The 21,119-nt window shown below is 36.5% G+C and overlaps 1 protein-coding gene across 9 annotated transcripts in view; it reads left to right on the top strand.

The window, feature by feature from the left end:
* DMD (dystrophin) overlaps window positions 1-21,119 on the top strand; it is a 1,657,593-nt gene that overhangs the window by 402,621 nt on the left and 1,233,853 nt on the right. For all 9 annotated transcript variants that reach the window (XM_029929473.1, XM_029929472.1, XM_029929470.1 and 6 more), the window contains one exon: window positions 14,800-14,961. In XM_029929473.1, the coding sequence (XP_029785333.1) occupies window positions 14,800-14,961 (162 nt within the window). The remainder of the gene's footprint in view (window positions 1-14,799; window positions 14,962-21,119) is intronic.

Below are 21,119 nucleotides of genomic sequence, written 5' to 3'. Positions count from 1 at the left end.
ACAGGACAGTGAAAATTTAAGCCTCTTTGTAATATGAGGAAAAACCCAATAGAGATATGTACTGAACATGTAAAACCAAGGTTTACAGGAGAAGGTATATGAACAAACTGGAATGATAGACTTTGAATGTGGAAGAGAGTGTATTGAGTTACTATGAAAATATTTTTGAAGTGAAGAGTAGTAAGGCTGAGAAAGTTTACTCAGGAAAGACTCCATACCTGAGCAGGAACTACATCGTTTTTAGGTCCTATAGTACTGGTAGTTTGAAGAAGTGGGGATGGGATAATAGAGAACCAGTATTCCTGAAGAAGTAAGAATGGAAAGCATTTGCAATAGATACTCTTCATTGTAGAGAGCAATTTAAAATAAGCAGAAGTGTTAGCAGACGATATTCTAGACAAAGTAGTAGTCAGCAGAATGGCTTGCAGTGTAAACAGTTATGTAAATTTCTTCCACAGTTTTCTGCAAAGTGATAATTTAATTTACAATGACACACATACAGACACATGGACAACCAAAGGGAAGGGTACTTTTATTTCCATTATCTTCAGGCAATATCTCAAGGATAAATCTGATTATATCCTGAAACAACTAAAAGATTGTGTTGGGAATCTGATCTTCCAATTACATTCACATTTGGAAGTCATTCATTTGGTATTCATTCTCCCTCTACTACTATGGCACTGTGTCCCAGTGCCTCTAATTTGAAATTCATGCTTTTCCTAAATTTCTCTACCTTATCCAACTTAGCTTGGATTCTTACTTCAGTCTTATAGCTATTGGCCATTTCCCCCAAATTATTATAATTAGGATCAGCTGCTTAATTTCCAGTACAAGAAGAATATGCAGGATTCTTGTTGTAAAATTAAGCTTCAAGGCAGTGACAGGAGATCACCAGTGCAGGCAGGAGACCTAAGCATGGAGTCCTGCATGGTCACACATGTCCGTATGACACTGATGCCAGCCCCGACTGTCAGCTTATGTATTTGGTTAACGTTCTACCTACATTTCTTTCAAAATTAGTCAGAAGTAACAGAATTAGATGCATATCTACATAACAGAATTGTTTAAAAAGATTTCACTGGGGATGATTAACCAATGATAAATACTTTAGAAGTTAGAAAGGTAGAGTTGAAGAGATTTAAATCTTAGTGTGTTAATAATCTATCTAGCCTCTAGGATTACAATTTTTCATGTTTTGAATTTGGTGCTTTCTTTCATTACAGTTGAAGAAAGGATATTGGAAATGTTGATTTTTGACTTTCCTAGGTTGAATGCTCTATGATAAAACTATTATCTCTTTTAAAAACTGCAATGTAAGCAGACTGTTATGCCAAACATCTGTGCTCAAGGTGACTTCATTTTTGAGCTGAGTAGTGGACTATGCAAGTTCTTCTCATAATTACTTTAATTGAATAATTAGACAAGAATGATTACATTTTGAGGCAAAAAACCCACCTGTGTACTATTTACACATAGAAAATAAATTAATAGCCCAGCCCTCAGTAATGTAAGAAATATAGGTAAGACAGCTTATTCTTTTGTTTTTTAAATAGAAGATAATTTTTCTCTTTCTCTTTTTGCTGTATCTTTTTTATTATCTAAGAAAAATATCTTCTTTTACCTTCTGTCAGTTATGTGAATTACCTTGATTCTTGATTTTAATAATGTTTTAGTGTGCATCTTTTATTTTGAATTTAATTACCCTCTATTTTATAGACACAGGAAATGAAATACTATGTAACCTTCAGAAGAACAAAGGCTGTTGGAAATATGTTTCATTCTTATTTTAATCATTATGAATCATAGAGATGTATTTATTGTATTTTGTAGGTGGCAATTCTATCATTCTCTTTAAATATAATTTACCCTACTTCAAAAAATAGTGTTTTCTTGCCTATTTGCACTGATGTTTCTGAAATGTTTCATAAGACAGTAGTTAAAATGTTCTTGTCTGAAAGTATATCTAGTATAACATATTAGCTTTGTTTAATTCAGATACAAAGGTCATGTAAACAGACATGCAGATATGTATGTTTGCATCTTTACTTATATATGTATATATATTTTTTCTACATATGTATACACAATACATGCATTCTATCTTACTACTTAATTAATATTTAAATATTGTGTACTCCTGGTAAATTTTTTCTTTGGGAGAGCATTAAAATATTTCTGAATGAGTATGAACATACACATTTAAAGGTATCTCAGTTTTAAATATCTTATAATTTGGTGGTTGAGTTCCTTCCTTTAGAGTTTGAATAACAAAAGAAGGTGATAATGTATAAACGAAAAGCATTTGTTGTTAAGGCCTAAAGCTTAATCAATTACAAAAATTAGATCGGTAGTATCGATTAGTGAATTCATATTTTAGGAATTTTTGAATAGATACTTCTCCTTTAGTTTCATTATCCATGTACATTTTCATGAACATTCCTGGAGGCTTTCTCTTTGTTTTAATGAAATTTGTATATAGTTTTTACTTATTATCTGTTATAATTTGCAACTAATATATGATTCATATAACATAAAATGCTATTCTCAAGGTATATGTGCATCTATTTCATCCATCTTCCTGTTAGCACTCTAGGCTCTTCCACGCCACTTCATAGATTTTTGGGGTTGAATGATTGAAACTGTTCTTTAATATTCAGGCAAATCTGGCCAATATTACTTGTACATTATTTTGTTTTTAAAGAAGGATGAGAGAGGGAACATTCAAGAACATTTTTTACAGTGTGTTCTAGTTTCTCAGGGCAATTCATGTATGGAACGAAGAACAAAAATCTTTACAAGTTCATCAAGCTGTTTCTTAAGTTGTAGAATGTAAATATTCATTAGAGTGCTTCCATTAAAAGTATCTGGTAAAAGTGGAGCATGACTTTACTGCCTCTACCTCACCAAGTTTCTTGTTGTTTTCTAATCTGCCTTGAGAAGTGGCTAATGGTGTTCTGCTTTTCCTTCTTTTTTTTTCCATAATATTTTATTGTCAAATTGTTTTCCATACAACACCCAGTGCTCTTCCCCACAAGTGCCCTCCACCATCATTTTCCTTCTTTTTTGTTGTGAGCCGAATTAATTGCAATTATTTGTCATTATGTAATTCTTACTTATGGCATCTTTCAAATTTCACTCTTGATAATTCATTTCAAATTTGGCAAGTCATCAAAATCACACAGATGAAAGAGCATAGGAACGTTAGTCTCCGCGTACTCCCAACTCCTTTGAATTTCTAACTTTGTAGAATTCAATTGAAAATGGCCATCAAATGGTACTTTGAAAATTTCCTCTAGAATCTGCTGATTGTTTAGGTCTGAGAACTCTGGCCTTGGCCTTTCCCTGAGCATGAATTGTTTAAGGAAGTTCCCTTTGCTAAGTTGCCCAGTGTCTAAGATTCATTCCTATTATGGACCATTAACTTTTTTATGTCCATCCACTGCTCGTTGGAGCTGAGTGATCACTTTATTCCAGAGATGAAACTCATTTTCAATTCCCAAACAATTAAACTGAGAAGGGGAAAAAAGTGTTCTTCAAGGCTACATTTCCTTGCTGGATGAGAATGAGCACTTTCTAGGATGATGTGACAAACTTTTGATGACTCAGAGAGTACATTGCTATGTTTGCCAATACACTACCTCTCTCTCTGTGCCAGATCGAAGTCTGCATGGGACAGATATTCCCAGTAGGACCAGACTGGAAGACACTAAGCAGTCCTGCATGACTGCCATCGATACTGCCCACAACTTAATCTTCAACTATATCTGACGTATGGCAAGTGCAGTAACGCTACAAGTGAGGAGGGTCCACCCCCAGAGGCCTGCTTGCTCCTCTCTCAGTCCAAACAACTTCAGCACAATGAGTTTAGTGTGCAGATGATGGTTAGGTGCCACTGGGGAGTGAGCAGAGACATAAGTGAGAGGAGGTTGGGAAACAGTTTATGTCTATTTCAGCCGGTTTAGTACCTCAGAAGAGCATTCAGTGACAGACAACCATGGTCTCTACCAAGGAATCAAATGCAAGGGATCACTTTGCCAGTGTTGATCTCTTCCCCGTACTTACATCAACACACATGAGTTTTATTTCTGCTCTCCCAGAGTACTGCTCAGGAATTGTTCAGTGTATTTGGCAAGCAAAAGGAAAAGCAGCTGTTCCCTGCATCTTGCTCCTGCTGTTTAAGGTGCACGTCCCAGCCAAATGAATCATATTGGAGTCAAAGACCCTGGCAGGAATTCCTTGCTACAAATCTGCAATCTTGTCTATCTTATCTACCTGGAGAATAAGAGGTTTGAAAGCCTTCTAATAACCTTAGGATAAAATAATGCTCAGTGCAGCTCCTAAACAAGACCTGAGGAATTACTCAGCATAGTCTGGATAATTAGGGTGACAAGAAGCCGTAAACACACCTGTCTTACACACTTCAGCTTTTTTAGAACCATGGTGACCATCTGGAGTATTTGTGATAAATAAATATTGTTAATCTTCATACAGATGGAAAGAATGAAAAAGCATCATCCCAGATATCCCGGGAGAGAAGAGTAGTAGTTTTCCACTTTCTCAGATACTACTTCTAGTTGGCAATCTGAGTATAATTTCACTCCACTGATGATTGACTGTACAGGCCGACAGAGTCCAGAGAATTTTATTTCAAGGAAACCTCAACACTAGTCTCAGACCATTATGGGCCTCTATCAAAGTAAAAGGAATCTAGTGTTTATCTCTAATGTATATAAGACAAGAACCAGTTCAGATTCTTGGGGCCACCTTTGAGACTGCCTGAGTGAAGACTCAAATTGGTATTATAGGCAACCTTTGTGGCCATCCTTACCTGCTCTACAAAAGGTAGTGTGACAGATAAGCTTCTCACACATTGTCTAAAGTCAAGGAGACTAGAGACACTGTGTCCCCTTGTTCTCCCGAGGGTCTGAATTCCTGAGTGGAGAGATTGACTAGTACCAAAAAGTCTTTCCCTCTGAGATCTCTGTCGCATTGCTGTGTTGGCTAGAAATCACTGCCCTTATGTAAGGAGAACCAAGGAGTGTGTCATTCAGTGTCAAGTTGACACTACTACCAGTCTATCTACAGTTGGTCTTACTAGGTTCTCACCCACTTGAAGCCTTCTCTACTTGGATGATTACCTGCATACCTCAGCTTGGAACCACCAGCAATGGTTTTATAAATGGTGATGTCTTGCTTCTCTGTACCTACACGAGAATTATGGAAAGCACCTTTGGCTTTCTAGGATAATAGAAACAATTTTGCCATAAATCATCTGAGTTTCTCACTGGCTACATTCCTACTTGTATTTCTCATCTCTACTTACTGCTTCTTTCTACAACTTGATTTTACCCCAAGATTTGTATTTTATCTCTTATGTGGATTCCATGAGTTACTTAGACATGTATTCTCAATCCGGATTCAGTTTATCCCTAGATTCTGATTCTGTCACACTATTTTGTATCAAGAGCAATATTTTGTGATATTTTAATTAGTTACAATATCAATGAATTATTAATTGCCTGAAGTTTAGACATTGATATTATAAGCACATGTACATTCAGAGAGTTACCTTTGCTATTACACCTGAGGAGCTTTGCCAACCAGGAAGGTCTCTGAAGTTACCTTGAGAAGGCCAGGATAAGATGAATTCTATAGATTCCTTCTAGATTTACTGTATTATTGTTCTAATACTTTCTTTTTGAAGCTGAAATAATGCATTGGTTTGCTCCTGTCAGCATGGAAGACCAATTTCATTTGTCTACCCATGAAGATGAATGGATGCAGCAAAATTCCAGAAATGTCTTAGATATATTACTGTACAGCTCATTGACCATTCTATCAATGCTTTACTTTAAAGTGATGGCTATCTGATGTCAAGTTCCATTGATAAAGTGATTCCCAAACATTGTTTTCAAGTGCTTCCTTCAGAGGTCACAGAAGAATTCCAGTGACCTACAGAGACCTGAAACAGATAACTAACCATGACCCCAGTGGTTTTAACGTTTATAATCTTTTCCCATAAAGGAAATTATAGAGAGCTCATTGCACATGGCTTGGAGATTTTTCTACCTGTGGTGTTAAACCAAGTGACATTAAAAAAATATAAATCTAGAAGATACTTGTAAATAATGTAACATTCTTTTATATTTAAAGAATATGTATACAAACAGATGTGCACATCTGCACATCTGCCCAATTATTTATAGCCTAAATCCCTATCATGTATGCTAACAAACACATAACAAAAACGAATTGTGCCAGAACTCCTCATAAGAGTTAAATCTAAAGTGGCTTAAAGAAACATAGTTTTTTGCTTATTTGATCCTCGTTGTCCAAGAAACCTCCTTTCTTTAGGAAAAAGTAGGACAGACTGATTTGAAAACAAACGAACAAAAAAGGCAACAAAGAAAAGCTTTTGATGGTTGCTGAGACAGTGAGCAGTTGTAAATTGTTCTGTTATACATTATCTTCTTTCCCCTCTGCTTTTCTTTTAATCTCCATTTAATTTAGAAAACATTAGCTGGATTCTTCTTAAAAAGCTTTTCCTTAGCCTGCTGAAAACACACTGAACCATCTAGAAATGTTGTATGTAACTCTGGGAAGGTCTATTATTTTCCTTCCACCCTAAAAAATTATGAAAAATGAAATGTTTATTTCTCATCAAGCCTAAAGACGTCTGAGTTTACAGTGAGGCCCAAGGTATTCTGCAAATTTTAGCTTTTTTAAGGATGCCCTACTGCCAGTTCTAAACAACTAAAAGTTTAGAGAATGTGTTTGTGAGGCAAATAGAACCTGCCTAGTGGTTCTTAAGTATTTCCTGACATTTTCCTGCCATTCCATGCCTCCTTAAAGACCTTCAAATTATCTTTCAGAAACTTTAATTGCCTGTTCACTGAAATTATCCATCTGTATGCAAAGTGTTGCATTTGATAGAAGCAATAGTCCACTTGTGGGACATTGGTGGATATTAAACGTGCAATTTTCTGGCCATTATACAAAACAAGCCATCACTGTAACTTTATAACCCTCCCAGTTATGCCATGCTACCATAATTCTCAGTGTTTCAAAGACAGTTCCTAGGTCCTTCATGATCTATCTATTCACGCCTTCCATAAACCGTTTCCTACCTTTGCCCAGACCACGTTTTAGTTGTTCCTCATATCTGTCTTTTCCTTCTGCCTCTACTTTAGTTTATCAAGTGCTGAGTTCATTGACTATCACAGCAGTTTGCTGTATAGTTTGAGCCAGGTAGGACAGAAACATGAAATATTTTACTTCAACCTGATGATTATTTTATCTTATTTACTGGCATCTTGAATAGATCACATTGCTTTCCATTTTCTGTGAAATTAGAAAGTTAAAGCCAGTTTAGTTCAGCTTAAAATTTCAATCTCATTCAGTTTAATGTTCTTCTAGTGTTCCGTTTCAAGCTGAAACCCTGGCCTCAGTGATGTGCAGTAAAAGGGGAGAGTGATCATTTTCCTCTCTATATCACCAGCACTTTTCCTTTCCCCATCTGGGTCCCATTATTCTCCATTGGCCTGAAAAGTAGAAATGAAGCAAAATGTCCTCTTAACCAGCATTTTTGCATGTATTTAATCTAGCAAGGACACAAACATTGACTTTTTGGGGGGTGCAAGTGTAGGCTCTTTAAAAGGTCTTGTAATAGCTCCTGTGTCTTCCCAAGTCTCTGACAAGAAAAACACGTTTAGTGACAACACCTTTAAGTGTCTTCATCGTGGAGTACTCTTGCTCCTGAAGCATTGTTTCTGTTAGACAACTCAAATATAGGTACCTTTTTCCATCCATACTTGATCTATGGAAACATTTTTGCCACACCAGGTTTTAGGAAGTACAGGCTCCTCACTATACCATCATTTCCAGTTTATTTTCCTTTATAGCTAGGTGGGCATAGAAAGCAAATAAAGCATTCAGCTGCATGAGGAGAGTCCAAGTTGGTAATTAGATGCCATCCCGATGTACTTTGGACTCCCAGACTGGATGGGTGATAGACCTGGGGCTTCCTTCACTTGCTTAGGGCAGAGAGGCTGAACTTCCACTTTTTATTCCTCATTGAGGAGTTGACAGAAGATGTCATCACACTTTCTCCCTGGGCCATGGATTCAGCCTAACTGATTCTCTTCAAAATCTCTGAAATTTTATCAAGCTTTATTTTTTTTAATGTTTTATTTATTTTTGATACTGAGAGAGACAGAGCATGAGACGGGGAGGGGCAGAGAAAGAAGGAGACACAGACCTGGAAGCAGGCTCCAGGCTCTGAGGTAGCTGTCAGCACAGAGCCCGACGTGGGGCTTGAACCCACGAACGTGAGGTCTGACCTGAGCCGAAGTCGGAGGCTTAACCGACTGAGCCACCCAGGCGCCGCTTCAAAATCTCTGGAATTTTAGAGTAAGTGAGCTTGGTGGAGTAATGAAGGAAGAGCCAGCTTTCCTACCTCTTTTGTCAAGTTTTCTGAGATAAAACCTGTTTTTTCCATCTCTTAGAGAGGAATTTAGAACTCACTGTAACGATAAGAGAGTCCACTGTGTTCATAATCATAATAATAGAGCTTCAGAGTAGCTCCTAAGTTGCCTAAGAGTTAGGAGGAAACAGCTAATGAAAATGGGTGAAGGGTCAAAGGCAATATAAACTTCGACTTATGGACTAAGTAAGTCCTGGGAATAAAAGGTACAAAATAGGCAATATAGTTACTGGTATTGTAATAGCATTGTATGGTGACAGATGGAAGCTATACTGTGGTAAGCAAAGCATAACGCATAAATAGACTTGTCAAATCACTATGCCGTATGCCTGAAACTAGTGTCACATTGTGTGTCAACTATAGTTCACTAAAAAATGCTCTCCAACCCCCCAAAAACAATTCAGTCAAACTGAGTATTCTTATTATTGGGTATTTGAGCAAATTATAACCACTCTATAGGCGACAAAGAAAAACTAAAAGGAAGTAGTTGCATCAACTTACTGGCATGCTGACCGTGAGACTCCAGAAAATAAAACTTTTTGGTCAAGGACAGTCTGTGTGAAGTCAGGTGAGGCTGTTAAATAATGAGGATCAGTGGCCTCTCTTCTGTCTCCACAGTAATCTCTGAAGAGCTTGTTTTGAGCACGTCTCTTAGAGGACTCCCACCCTCTAGCCACTGTCCATGAGAAAAACACTTAACTCCTTAACTCGTTCTTGTTCTATTTTGTGCAAGGTAGCATCATTCAAAGTCAGGAAGTTAATGCTTTCCCCTAAGCAGAAACTTCAAGAATTTGTGGTTGCTTTATTTGCATCACAGTTTGAGAACTAGTTTTCTTTAGTTCAAGTACTACTAAAATAATTCAAAGAAATGAGGCCTAATTGAACAATGGCCATCATATTTCATTACTTAGGGAAAAGAAAATAATGATGGAAGTCAAAACATTTTACATGTGTGGCTCTCAATGACAAATACTTAGAAACAATAATTTAGTTTAATGTTTTTTTTTTACTATGAGATGATTATAAACCATACTGTTTTTTTTTAATGAACCATCTGACATGTCTTCTTTCCCTTTTCTTAGAAATTTTAATGAATACAACTTAAAGACTCCCTAGGTAATTTGTCTGTACAAGGAGCCTGAATGTTTTTCTTATCCATAAATTGGAGCAGAATGGGCAAGAATCTGCAATTCTTGAGAAAGTCCACAGTCCAGACTTCTGAAAAGCAAAGTGTCTCCCAAAATCCCAGCCCACTAAAAAGAATCCTGTTTTTTGACATAGGGCCAATGAAAGGGTAAATTTTACAATATTAAGCCTGGATCTGTTATATACTTCATGAAGAAAACTAAGTTTCTTTTGCCTGGCACATAATAAGCAACCAAGAAATATTTATTACATATACCTGGCTAAAACAAACAATCAAATAGGTTTGTGCCAGATGCTAAAATATCAAAGTGCATCTTTTGCACACTCAAGTTTTCCATTCCACAAGACTTGTATCATTCTTGGACCCGTCCACGAGGGGTTCCACAGCAAAGAGCGTCCTGATGAAAACCTCCTCTACCCAGTTTTCTGCCAAAAAAACAAAAGGAAATCAAGTAAAACAATAACACACATTCATAAAAGAAGAAGCAAAATGATGACAAATCTCTCCCCTTCCCAATCCCAGATCCCACAGGTCCTGGAAGAAAAATAATTTTGTGGCCTCAAACTAACTCATGCTACAGAGTGAATTAAATTTCTCAGGAATTTGTAGTCTAGCAATTTTTTTTTGTAATACATACATATATATATTTTTTTTAATTGGTGGAGAATGCAACCAAGAGAAGAATTGCATCATTATAGGTTAGGGAATTTTGGACAAAAACACTTTTCTGACACTTTTAAACTCATACCATATAGATTTGTTTTCTTTTCTCTTTCTTTGGCTAAGAAATGTTTCATCCTTGAATTCTACTTGATTTTTTTCTCATTTGGTTGTTATCTTCCTATAGTGAGAAACTATCTGTACAGTTCAATTCTGCAAAATATTATGTGCTTAATAAGCATTTGCTGCTGGCTAGAAAGCTTAACTGTAAGAGAAATGTATATTTATAATAATTTTCTCAGAAGTTCTTATTTTAATAGGAAAAACACCCATATTCCCAACTCATTTGCAGTCATGATCTTACCTGTTACTTTCTAAATCAAATAAAAATTACTGTGTTTGATAGCAACTTTAATAAGAATACCAGGACATATAATTCCTTAAATGAATGATGATCTCTAAAACATTCTTGAGAAAAATGTGTATAATGTGTTTCTGTATTTTTAAGCCTGCATTCATATTTTAAATACATTTATTTTGGTTCAAATTCACAGTTTTTATTTCACATGAGAAAATTATTCTTCCAGAATAAAAAATTCATTCTTCCACAGTGTGTTAGCCATGCTATTCTCTGATTTAAGTGTTCGTAGCATTGAGGTACAAAAGTTATGACTTAAAAAAAAAAGGAATGTAAAAAACAAACAATTCACTGTGAAGACAGCTTTCCATTCATTACCAACAAAAGTTACTCATCTTTTGATTTTATACTCCACAACACTTTGAGGAAATATTAATAATATATTTTAATGTATATTAGTTTAAATAAGTTTTCCTCGGATTTTTTAGCATTATTTTTATCTAATTATTTTTTAAATAGTTTATTGTCAAATTGGTTTCCATATAACACCCACTGCTCTTCCCCACAAAAGCCCTCCTCCATGACCACCACCTCCTTCTCCCCCACTTCAACAGTATTCAATAGTCTCTCAGGTTTTGTGTCCCTCTCTCTCCCCAACTCTCAGTTTTGTTCATTATGTTTTTTTAGTTGGTAAATAACCATCATTAGGGTTCACTTTTTTACTTTTATATTTTTGTTATTGATTTCCAGCCTTTCATTGTGTTTTAACTCTCCTCATATCTGATTCGTCTTTGTGCTGAGAGGATTAGCTGAAGACATGATACAATTTGAAACAGTAGTTGAGACATATTCTGGGTCAGATCTTCTTACCAACTCCGTTCATTGAGACAGTACAGATAGGTGGCCAGAGAATCCTAGAAAATTCACAGGCCTGGCATCCCATCAGGGTTTACCCAACAAGTTGTTTACGAATAGAAGGCAACTTATGCCATTATTAGTTCGAAGAATTCTACAAGCTTAGGTTGAAATCAGGTCTTTTCTCTCCCTAAGATAATCAGTGAATCCATGTAAATCTTAAGCATGTTACTGACTGCCACATTAGGCACAGAACCATCCTACCTAAGATCAACTCTGCCATCATCTCTTAGGTCATTTCATTTCTTTCAATCGTAGAATCTCATGGATAGACAAGGCTAGATTTCTAAATACAATTTTGAGGCTAGATATGCGATTTAAAATTATGCTGTATTGGATCCTATTATCTTAAAGTTCTACAGATGTGCACAGGACAGTAGGCTGTTTTTGCCTTTAGCTAGATAAAAGAGGAGATTTTAACAATGCCTGAGTAGGCAGTCACTACGTGGTGTGATTGGACGGTTTCTCCAGTCACCTGTCACAATGGTGAAACTTTATCATTAGGGATCCATTTCTCTGGAGAAGGTCTGGTGAGGCTACGGACATTCCCTTGTACAATATAGACAGCTTTGATCATAGCCATGAGCACTGTTAACTGAATTATGATTTGATGTTACTTCTTGTTGAAGTTTTGACTGAAGAAAGGGGAAACAATATTTGAATTAGAATACAGGGCAAGATCTTGGTCACTGATGTGGATCAAGTATTTTAAGAGAGGTGGATTAAAGTTTTCTTTAATTAATGTTCTATCCTATTCTGATACTTTTAATTCTAAAACACATACGTACACACACACACACACACACACACACACACACACCAAACAAAAAACAAAACAAAACAAAAAACTGGAAGAACTTTTCTCCAGACAGTATCTCTGTCTGGTGGTGACCTTTTCCCCAATTTCTTTTCTAAGTCCATTTTTTGACTATTTGAACTTTTCTCTGTTTTCCCTATTAAAAAGCTCTGTTACACCATTCATTGAGTCATGAACAAAACTATTGGTCTTTTATCTAGGAGCTCGTATTGAGCAATGAACAAGACACCCACAGTCTCTAATCTCATTGGCACTTAAAGTCTGAAGTAGATATGAAAAATACTAATGGGAAATTTACAGTGTGTTGTGATACGTGCTGAGCCAGAAATGCAGAGTACAAGAGAGACCATAGGGTGTCAGGGACAGCCACTTGGTGAGGGAGATGTCCACATTTCCAAGTTATTTAAAAGTTAAAGGATATAGGTAAATTAGCCAATAACAAGCAGATAGCATGTTTAAGGCCAAGTATCAAGAGGGACATACTATATGTTTGGGAATGAAAAGTAAAATTTTTCTGTAGCTTAAGCATGAAGTAGAAGACACCAGTAGGGACTATGAAGGAACTTTAAAACCATATTAAGCAGTATTGCATTTATCCTCAGGAAAATGAATACTCACTAGAGGATTTTAAGCAGAGAACCATGATTTCACTTTAGAAAGAACACACCATAGCTGCATTGCAGGTGGATAACAGATACCAGGCCAAGAACATGTACTGTTTTTGAGGAAAGAGATGGCAATGACCTCAAGTAGAGGAATGATAGTGGCAAGGTGGGGAAGAAAAGGGTGGAATCAAGCAATATTAAGAGGTAGAAGAAAGGATCGAGAATTGATTTATTAAACACAAAATGGTGAATGGCATGATAGAGAAAGAGGAAATATTCAAAAGTAAGCCTAATAAAGGCACTGAACAATCATAAGTCACTGAACTAGAGCAAAAAAGTACAGAGTAAGAGCAAAAGCAAGTTGGAGAGGTGAGAAGGGGATGCAGAATATGCCCATGTTTGGCCATGCTGTTGTTTCAGTTGCTGTGGGATGTCCATCAGAAATGTCAAGGAGGGCATTATATATGCACATGCAGAGATGGAGGGAGAAATCTGGACTGGAGACACAGTGTTGAGAGATGGGAATGTAAGAGGGCTTAGTGAAACTAAAGCTGTGGGTGGAATGAGAAGAAAGGAAGGCCTGGGGCAAAATCTTGAAGGTAGACTCTACAGTTAGAAATACTGAGAATGCCTTCCCGCTTCTGCTGCAGTGCAAGGCTTTGGTCCAGATCTCTTAGCCTTATTCATAGTTGAGTGACTCTATGTTCCACCTTGGCCTCATTAAAGAGTAATGGTGTTTCTAATACATTTTAAGCCTCAGAGCCAACATATGTGTTCTTTTTTTCCTTTTTATATTTTTTATTGAAGTACAGTTGACACACAATGTTAGATTAGTTTCAGGTATATGACATAGTGATTTGACAAGTCTGTATATTAGTCTGTATTCATCACAAGCAGGATCATTTTTAAAACCCCAGTCATGGTCTATGGGAAGAATAGTTCTCTTGTACCAGCTAATCATGTCTACACATCATGTAAGAACGACAAATGCTCGCTATGATGCATAACTTAAGGGATTCTCAATAAATTGCTTGTCCTATCCCTTACTTTTAGAACTCTTCTTTTAAAGGTGAACGGATCCTTGAAGGGAGACTGTGCAATCTGTGCAGCATGCTATTTATATTTGGAAAGTGTTAAATTATCGTAATCATACCTATAGTAACAATCAAGATTAATTGCGGCTATATTAGGATTACTTCTTATTTGTTCCACCTCAGCAGTAGCACAGACCCAGTTGTACAAATTATTTCCATAATCCAAACTGTGGAAGAAAACAAGGGGGGAAAAGCCCATGGCATACGGGTACAAGTCATATTTAAAATAAATTCATAACCAGATGGTTATCTGAAATTCTCCTTTTGAAAAGGAGCTGATTCTGAACAGATTGTGTGTCTCACTGGTGGAAGTGGATTATCCATTTGAATTGGATTGTGATGACGATGACCCTATTCTAAGTAAACCAAATCTCTTGAACTATATAATGAGATCAGGAGGAACATTCAGCCTGAGAACGACAGATTGCAGTGACAAAGATGCTTTCGCTAATGTTTTTTCCAGCCTCTTTCCTTGATGTCCATAATTCTGTGGTTTTGTCCTGCAGAGATTCTTGATGCTGTAGTTCTTTGTGCTAGCTATTTTTTTTCATCATTCTTATTTGTATAAGCAGAGCTGAATGAGTGGCAGGAAGCTGCGAAATCTATCTTACAAAAAGGTGATGGTGGAAGAATCTAGAACCTTCATTTACTTTGCAGCAGGACTGCAGACAAACTACAGGGAGTAAGCATTTCACTGATTCTCTCTTCTTTTCTTTAGGCTGTGAGGAGGCAAAAGTTGCTTGAACAGAGTATCCAGTCTGCCCAGGAGATCGAAAAATCCTTGCACTTAATTCAGGAGTCCCTCTCATCTATTGACAAGCAGTTGGCAGCTTTCATTGCTGACAAAGTGGACGCGGCTCAGATGCCTCAGGAAGCCCAGGCAAGTAGATGGGGGATGAGCTACTGTTATTTGGTGTATTATCTGAACAAGACATTGCTGAGTTTCTGAGTTAAATTTTATTCAGCTAGTTGTACGGAGGCTTATTTCATTGGCTGATTTGAGTCTCTGGAGGCAAGTGGAAAAAAGAGCTCTAGGTTAGTACTCTAAGCTTTATTTTTGAAAATAAGTATGGCAGAATTTAAAACAGAGATACTTAAAAGATAGGGAAATATCATATGGGTCTCTGCTGTTTGTCAATATTTTCAAACTGAAGCGAGAGGGAAGCCTTAGGAATGTAAATTGTAAAGAAATTAGTTTTAGAGATACCACTAAAAATGCAGCCTCAAAAAATTCATCCTCAAATATTTTATTATCATCTCATCTTGTTGTCTTAGAATCATAGGTCATAGGGTCTCTATGTTCTACATTTAATGTATTGTAAGTAGTTAATAGCAAAAACTTTGAGATGTAAATTTTCATTTAATTACTAATTATCATACCATATACACTCATATGTACTCATACATTCCACTCTGTTCAATCAGAATTATAAAATGTGCTGAGCCAGATTTTCTAGAATTAGAGTTAAAATAGTAATAGAAATAAATCTAAGATCGCTTTATACTGAATAAATTTAGGCTATATCTAAATTAACTTTAACCTCGGGAAGTGTTTTTTAAAAGCTGCATTTCTGGGGTGCCTGGGTGGCTCATTCTGTTAAACATTCGGGTTTGGCTCAGGTCAGATCTCATAGTTCGTGGGTTCGAGCCCCGCGTCGCACTCTGTGCTGACAGCTAGCTCAGAGCCTGGGGCCTGCTTCAGATTCTGTATCTCCCTCTCTCTCTACCCTCCCCTGCTCAGGCTGTCTCTCTCTGTCTCTCAAAAAAAAATAAAACATTTAAAAAAATAAAAGCTGCATTTCTATTTTTAAATAACATTCAAATGTATGTAAAGTATCATAGGTATTATTTATTTCAATATCTTTGAGATTTTCTGATAGTAATGTAACTACTTTTTGGATCTTATGTATATTAAGAACCTAACAGCCAAGGGTAACTCAGGCCAGTGTGCTATGACACGAGGGTCATTAGAAGGTTCTATACCCATCCCAAAGGCCTTCTCCGCACTAATTGGTGGAGATGCCCAAGTGTTTTCATTTTCAAATGAATTTTTGGTTTAAGTACAGGATTTATAGGTCATGATGACAGTGCAATTACGGTGCGCTGAATCATGTACATAGTAGCATGGGAGAGTCTATCATGTTGTAAAATTTTGATCAAGGAAGTCCCTGAGAACCCAGAGCAGAGTACAGATGGCTTTGGATACACTCACCAAGCTCGGCGCAGTGGGATTCTTCATTGCAACAGGGGATAAAGAAAATGTAGTGTGGGGGAATCCTATTGACAGAGTCGTGATAGTTTTTCACGGGGACAAGTGTAAATAGTAAATGGGAGATAATAGCAAACACTCCTGAGCATTCTAAACTCCCTGGTATATGCATTTCTTCAAGCTGTGTAAGTCACTCCAGTTGCCTACTATTAACTATTCTGAAGACTGTCCCAATTTGAGTCACATAGAACATTTTATAGGCAGACTTTAGAAAAATTCATGACAAGAATGAGAAATTGTTACTGAGTTGGGAAGGACTACATGATTATAAACTGAAAGCAGAATAGAATTGATGCTTTTTTAATTTAGTGACATAAACTTGTAGGAATGTTTGATTAAAGACTGCTCATAAATTTCTGAATATAATTAAGGGAAATTTTCAACAGTATAAATATTAAATATTAAAATTGAACATTTGTACTATGAAATATATATTTTTAAGGGTTACAGAATGGACGTCTGAGTAGCAAATTTGAAATAGGCAATAGCTATTATGGTGTTAGAAACAAATGGGAGCTATTAGAAAAAAAAACTTGTTTAGTTGAGAAGGTTGTCGATCCTGAGTGTTTTACTTAGATATAAATCCAGGATTCCATAAACATGAATATTACATACTAGTTTTTAATACCATAATAAAACACATAATAGAAAGTGTTTTGTTTGGTTTTCTCCAATAACAAAGCTGTAGTAAAAATGTTTTTAATTATCACAGTCCGAAGTATTTACAAATAACAGCACACACGTCAACTAAGAAATTTCAAATCTACTTGAGAAAAGGGATTTTAGAGCACTGACAAGCTCAAATCCGTTTTCCATGCATTTCTGGTTGCACCTGCATTTTCAAGATAATTCTCGACTTTGAATTCCCCAACTGGTAATAAATAATACTGGAAAAATGCAAGCCACCCGAAAGCTCTTGAAATATTCTTCTCCAAGATTTTCTTTTAAGATGACAGCTAGTAAATTGTTTTCTGGAACAGAGTTATCAGGTACTGAGATTTACTTCAAGGATTGCATTTCCTGAAGCTCGATTTGAAACGCTCTTCAAAGATACAAGTAGAGAATAAAGAGGTTGTCTGTGAAGTAAGCACATGAGCAGAGTTTGTGAGACAAAGAAGTCATGAAGAATGCCACCAAAATGACATTTTTCCAAGTTTATACCATGGGGGTTAATTTTAATGGTTTGTATTAATAGAAAATTACTTGTTTCTTTAAATTTCTGTCTGCTTTCATTGCTAATTAAAAGATTCGGAGGGGGATTACTGGGTGGCTCAGTCAGTAAATCATCTGATTTGGGCTCAGGTAATGATCTCCCACTTCTTGATCTGAGCCCTGCATTGGGCTCTGTGCTGCCAGCTCAGAGCCTGGAGCCTGCTTTGGATGTTGTGTGTCTCTCTCTTTATCTGTCCCAGCTTGTGCTCACTCATGCTCTCTCGCTCTCTCTCTCTCAAAAAATAAACAAACATTAAAAAATTTAAAGAAAAAGATTCAGTGGACTTAGCTTTCCCATTTTAGGAATCAGTACATGTTTTAGTCTATCACTGAGAAGCCAGACAAAATGAATGCCATTACCGTATTTGGTCATCTTAAATAACGCTCTGATTTCCTGTCACACACTGGCCACATAGATTTGTGGATGTCTGTCTCCACCGTGTGGTGCAGTGATAGTTTTGCTACCGAATTTAAATCTCTTCTTCGAGCCTTCTTTTTCTGCCTCTTTAGATTGAGATTCTCAGGTGTAACAAATTCCCAGCATTAAGGACATCCATGAAATGTGTATACTTTCTAACAGGTATACTCTTATTATTTATAAAAGTAGGTATAGATCAGAATAGGTCCTTGCATTCCATTTGCATTTCTAACTATAGGGCAGAAATGAGTCCTCCCCGCACCCTGCCTCAGCATGTGAATTGATCAGTTATCTATCATGATTACTAAATTGGGTCTTCTGATTCTAAACTGGATTAAAAATATTTACTGTTTTATTTAGTGGCATGAGCTCACATGAGTAAAGCTTAACCTTTTAGACAGTAAGACTACATACTACAAGGATATCATAGCTTGCAGTGACCTGAGCATTTTATTTCAAACAATAACACTTAAACACCCAGATCTTAAATAGTATAACTGAAGCATGAACTGCCCAATGCCAGGCCACTTAAAGAGACATTTTTATTCAAGTACAAAATTAAGATGACATCTTATCGATTCCAACATAATAAAGCAAATGGGGAGAGATCTTCTAGATAGAGAAATTTATCTTCTAGATACAGAAATCAGAAACTTAAAGAACTATTTGAAAAATAGTATGGTTAAAATATAAAAGCCAAAGAGAATTTCCTCAAAACAGTTTTGTAATTATACAGAATAAAATCACTGAATTATATAACTGCAAAGAAACACATAGCTTGAATAGAGTTATTTACTCCTTAATTTTCCTGCAGAACTTACCAAAACATGGACATTTAGTTTTAGCACCTATGATCTGGAAGAAAAATCGCAGTTCCCAGGGGGCGCCTGCCTCAGCCAATCAGGTCAGAATCTCTGGGTGGACTCAGTCATGGGAGGTATTGTAAGTTCTCCAGAATATTCTCACATGTAGCAAAGGTTGAGAACAGCTTTGGAAAGTTCATTCTGGGTAATGGCCAAGTTGCTCTACAGTCTTTTCTTCACTTCACATTTCTGACCACTCACTCGGTTGTTATTCACACCTATGGCACTGTCAGGATTTCACTGGGAGGGGGTTGGGGGGACATTCTGCAGTTTTGATTGTCCCCTTATTTTTACGGGAAATGGATGAAAGTAGAAAAGACAGCCGAGAATTCCTGCAGAAATGAATTAATTCAGACAAATAGAATTTTCAACGTAGATGTTTGAAAATGAATTTGGCTTCATTTTCTTACTCCCCCCCCCAATTCTGCATATGTTAATGCGACAATTAGCCTGGATATGCCTCTAAGTTATTGTGGGAGCCACAATAGTCTTGTCTAAAACTTGCTTTAATATCTGAAATTCATAAAGTTATGAAGATATATCCGTCTGCCTTCATTTTGTTTCCTATTCCAGTAATTTCATTATTCTGATTCTCCAGTAAGAAAAATCCAAGATTGGTACCTGTTGAAATGCTCTATATCATTGAGTGTTGATGACGTGCACTTGATAGAGAATATTACGGTGTCACTATGATTACCACGAGAAGCAGTGAGGCTGCCTTGCAGTGTTTGCAGTAGCTCAACTATTCTATTTATTTTGTCCTGCAGATTCCTGATTCCATCTTTTACAACATCATTTCCCACATAATACATGTATGCGTTTGCATAGAGAGAAAACATTTAAAGCAATTTAGGAAGCAAGTTATCATCAAAGGAAAGGACCTCATAATCACCACAGAAAAGTGCTCCTATATTTCACTCATCAAGATAGAACTTTTGAGTGTTCCAGGTCTACTATAGACCAGGTTTCTTGATTGTATCTCTCTTTCTATCCCATCAGCAATGTGGTTAAACTTAGTATCAACAAGTAGAAAAGACAGATCTTCTTTTTTACTAAAGAAAGCTGCGAATTTCAGCTGACTGCATTAGGAGCACATCAAATAATTTCATAATTGAGATCTTCCTGTATTTATTGAAGCTAAATCTTATAACTCAGTTTAAATATGTTTGACCATATCTAAATATAAGCATTCCAAACTATTAAAATCAATGGCTTAAAAAATAAAGGTCTAATAGCAGATTTTGGTCTATCAGATTAAGCTTATGATTTCATTCTAGAATACAAAAGACTTTTATAGTGTAAAGCACAATTTGAATGCCAAACGACTCAGAACAGTCTAACATGGCAGCCTACTTCCCTGATTTATGGATTAGACAGTCTAAATCCTCATAAAATTCATTCCGGATTTATGTGATGCTGAAGTAATTTAACCATAGATGGAAAATATGCAGATCTGTTACAAGACATTTAGGCTTCAATGGTAAACCCCACATGGGCATAGCAGAAATATTTTCTTTTTGCCTAGCAATTGTACTCAATACATTTTTTTTTTTTTGCGTGAGAAGGAACCATGAGTGGAAAGTACGTAGCCCAGCCTTTCCATGGAGTAGTCCAGTCCTTTCAAGGACTGTACCATGTGTATGGTGACTGGTTTTAAAGCATCGCCATTGTTTTATTTGATGATTACAATATTAAATTACGTAGGTAAGTCACAAATTTAGGTTTAAGGGAATATTTTAACAGGATAGATGACTGATTGAAGCATAGGATGGGGATAAGGAGTTCTTGAAAATGTACACATGGGATCATTTGAGGGAGCTATAGAAATGTTCTACAAATCAAATCATGGCAATGGTTTAACAACTATAAATTTAAAATATGCTGAACTTTGCACTTATTGAATTATACAGTACATAGACTATACCTCAATAAAGTTGATTTTATTTTTATTTTTTAAAAGTATATTTATGTATTTATTTTTATAGTTTAATGACAAGTTGGTTTCTGTCGTAACCCGATGGCCGGGCCGCTCGTCCCCAGCGATCGGTGGTACCTGTTTCGTCCGTCCACCCCGACCAGCAGGGCGGAGAATTGTCGCAGGTCCTTCTCCTGAGGGAGGGAGAGAAAAAGGGGGCAGGAGAGGGAGACACAAAGAGTAAAGACAGAACTCACGGTTCTCCGATCAGGCGAAAGAGAGCGTTTATTCAAAGAACTGTCCTTTATATAGTCTTCAGGGGGGGAAGACAAGGCAAGCTGACCTAGGCAGGCTACAGAGT

The sequence above is a fragment of the Suricata suricatta genome, chromosome X (genome assembly GCF_006229205.1).
Source record: "Suricata suricatta isolate VVHF042 chromosome X, meerkat_22Aug2017_6uvM2_HiC, whole genome shotgun sequence".
Lineage (NCBI taxonomy): Eukaryota > Metazoa > Chordata > Mammalia > Carnivora > Herpestidae > Suricata > Suricata suricatta.
Note: the sequence above shows the minus strand (reverse complement) of the source record. Positions and strands in the feature narration are given on the sequence as shown.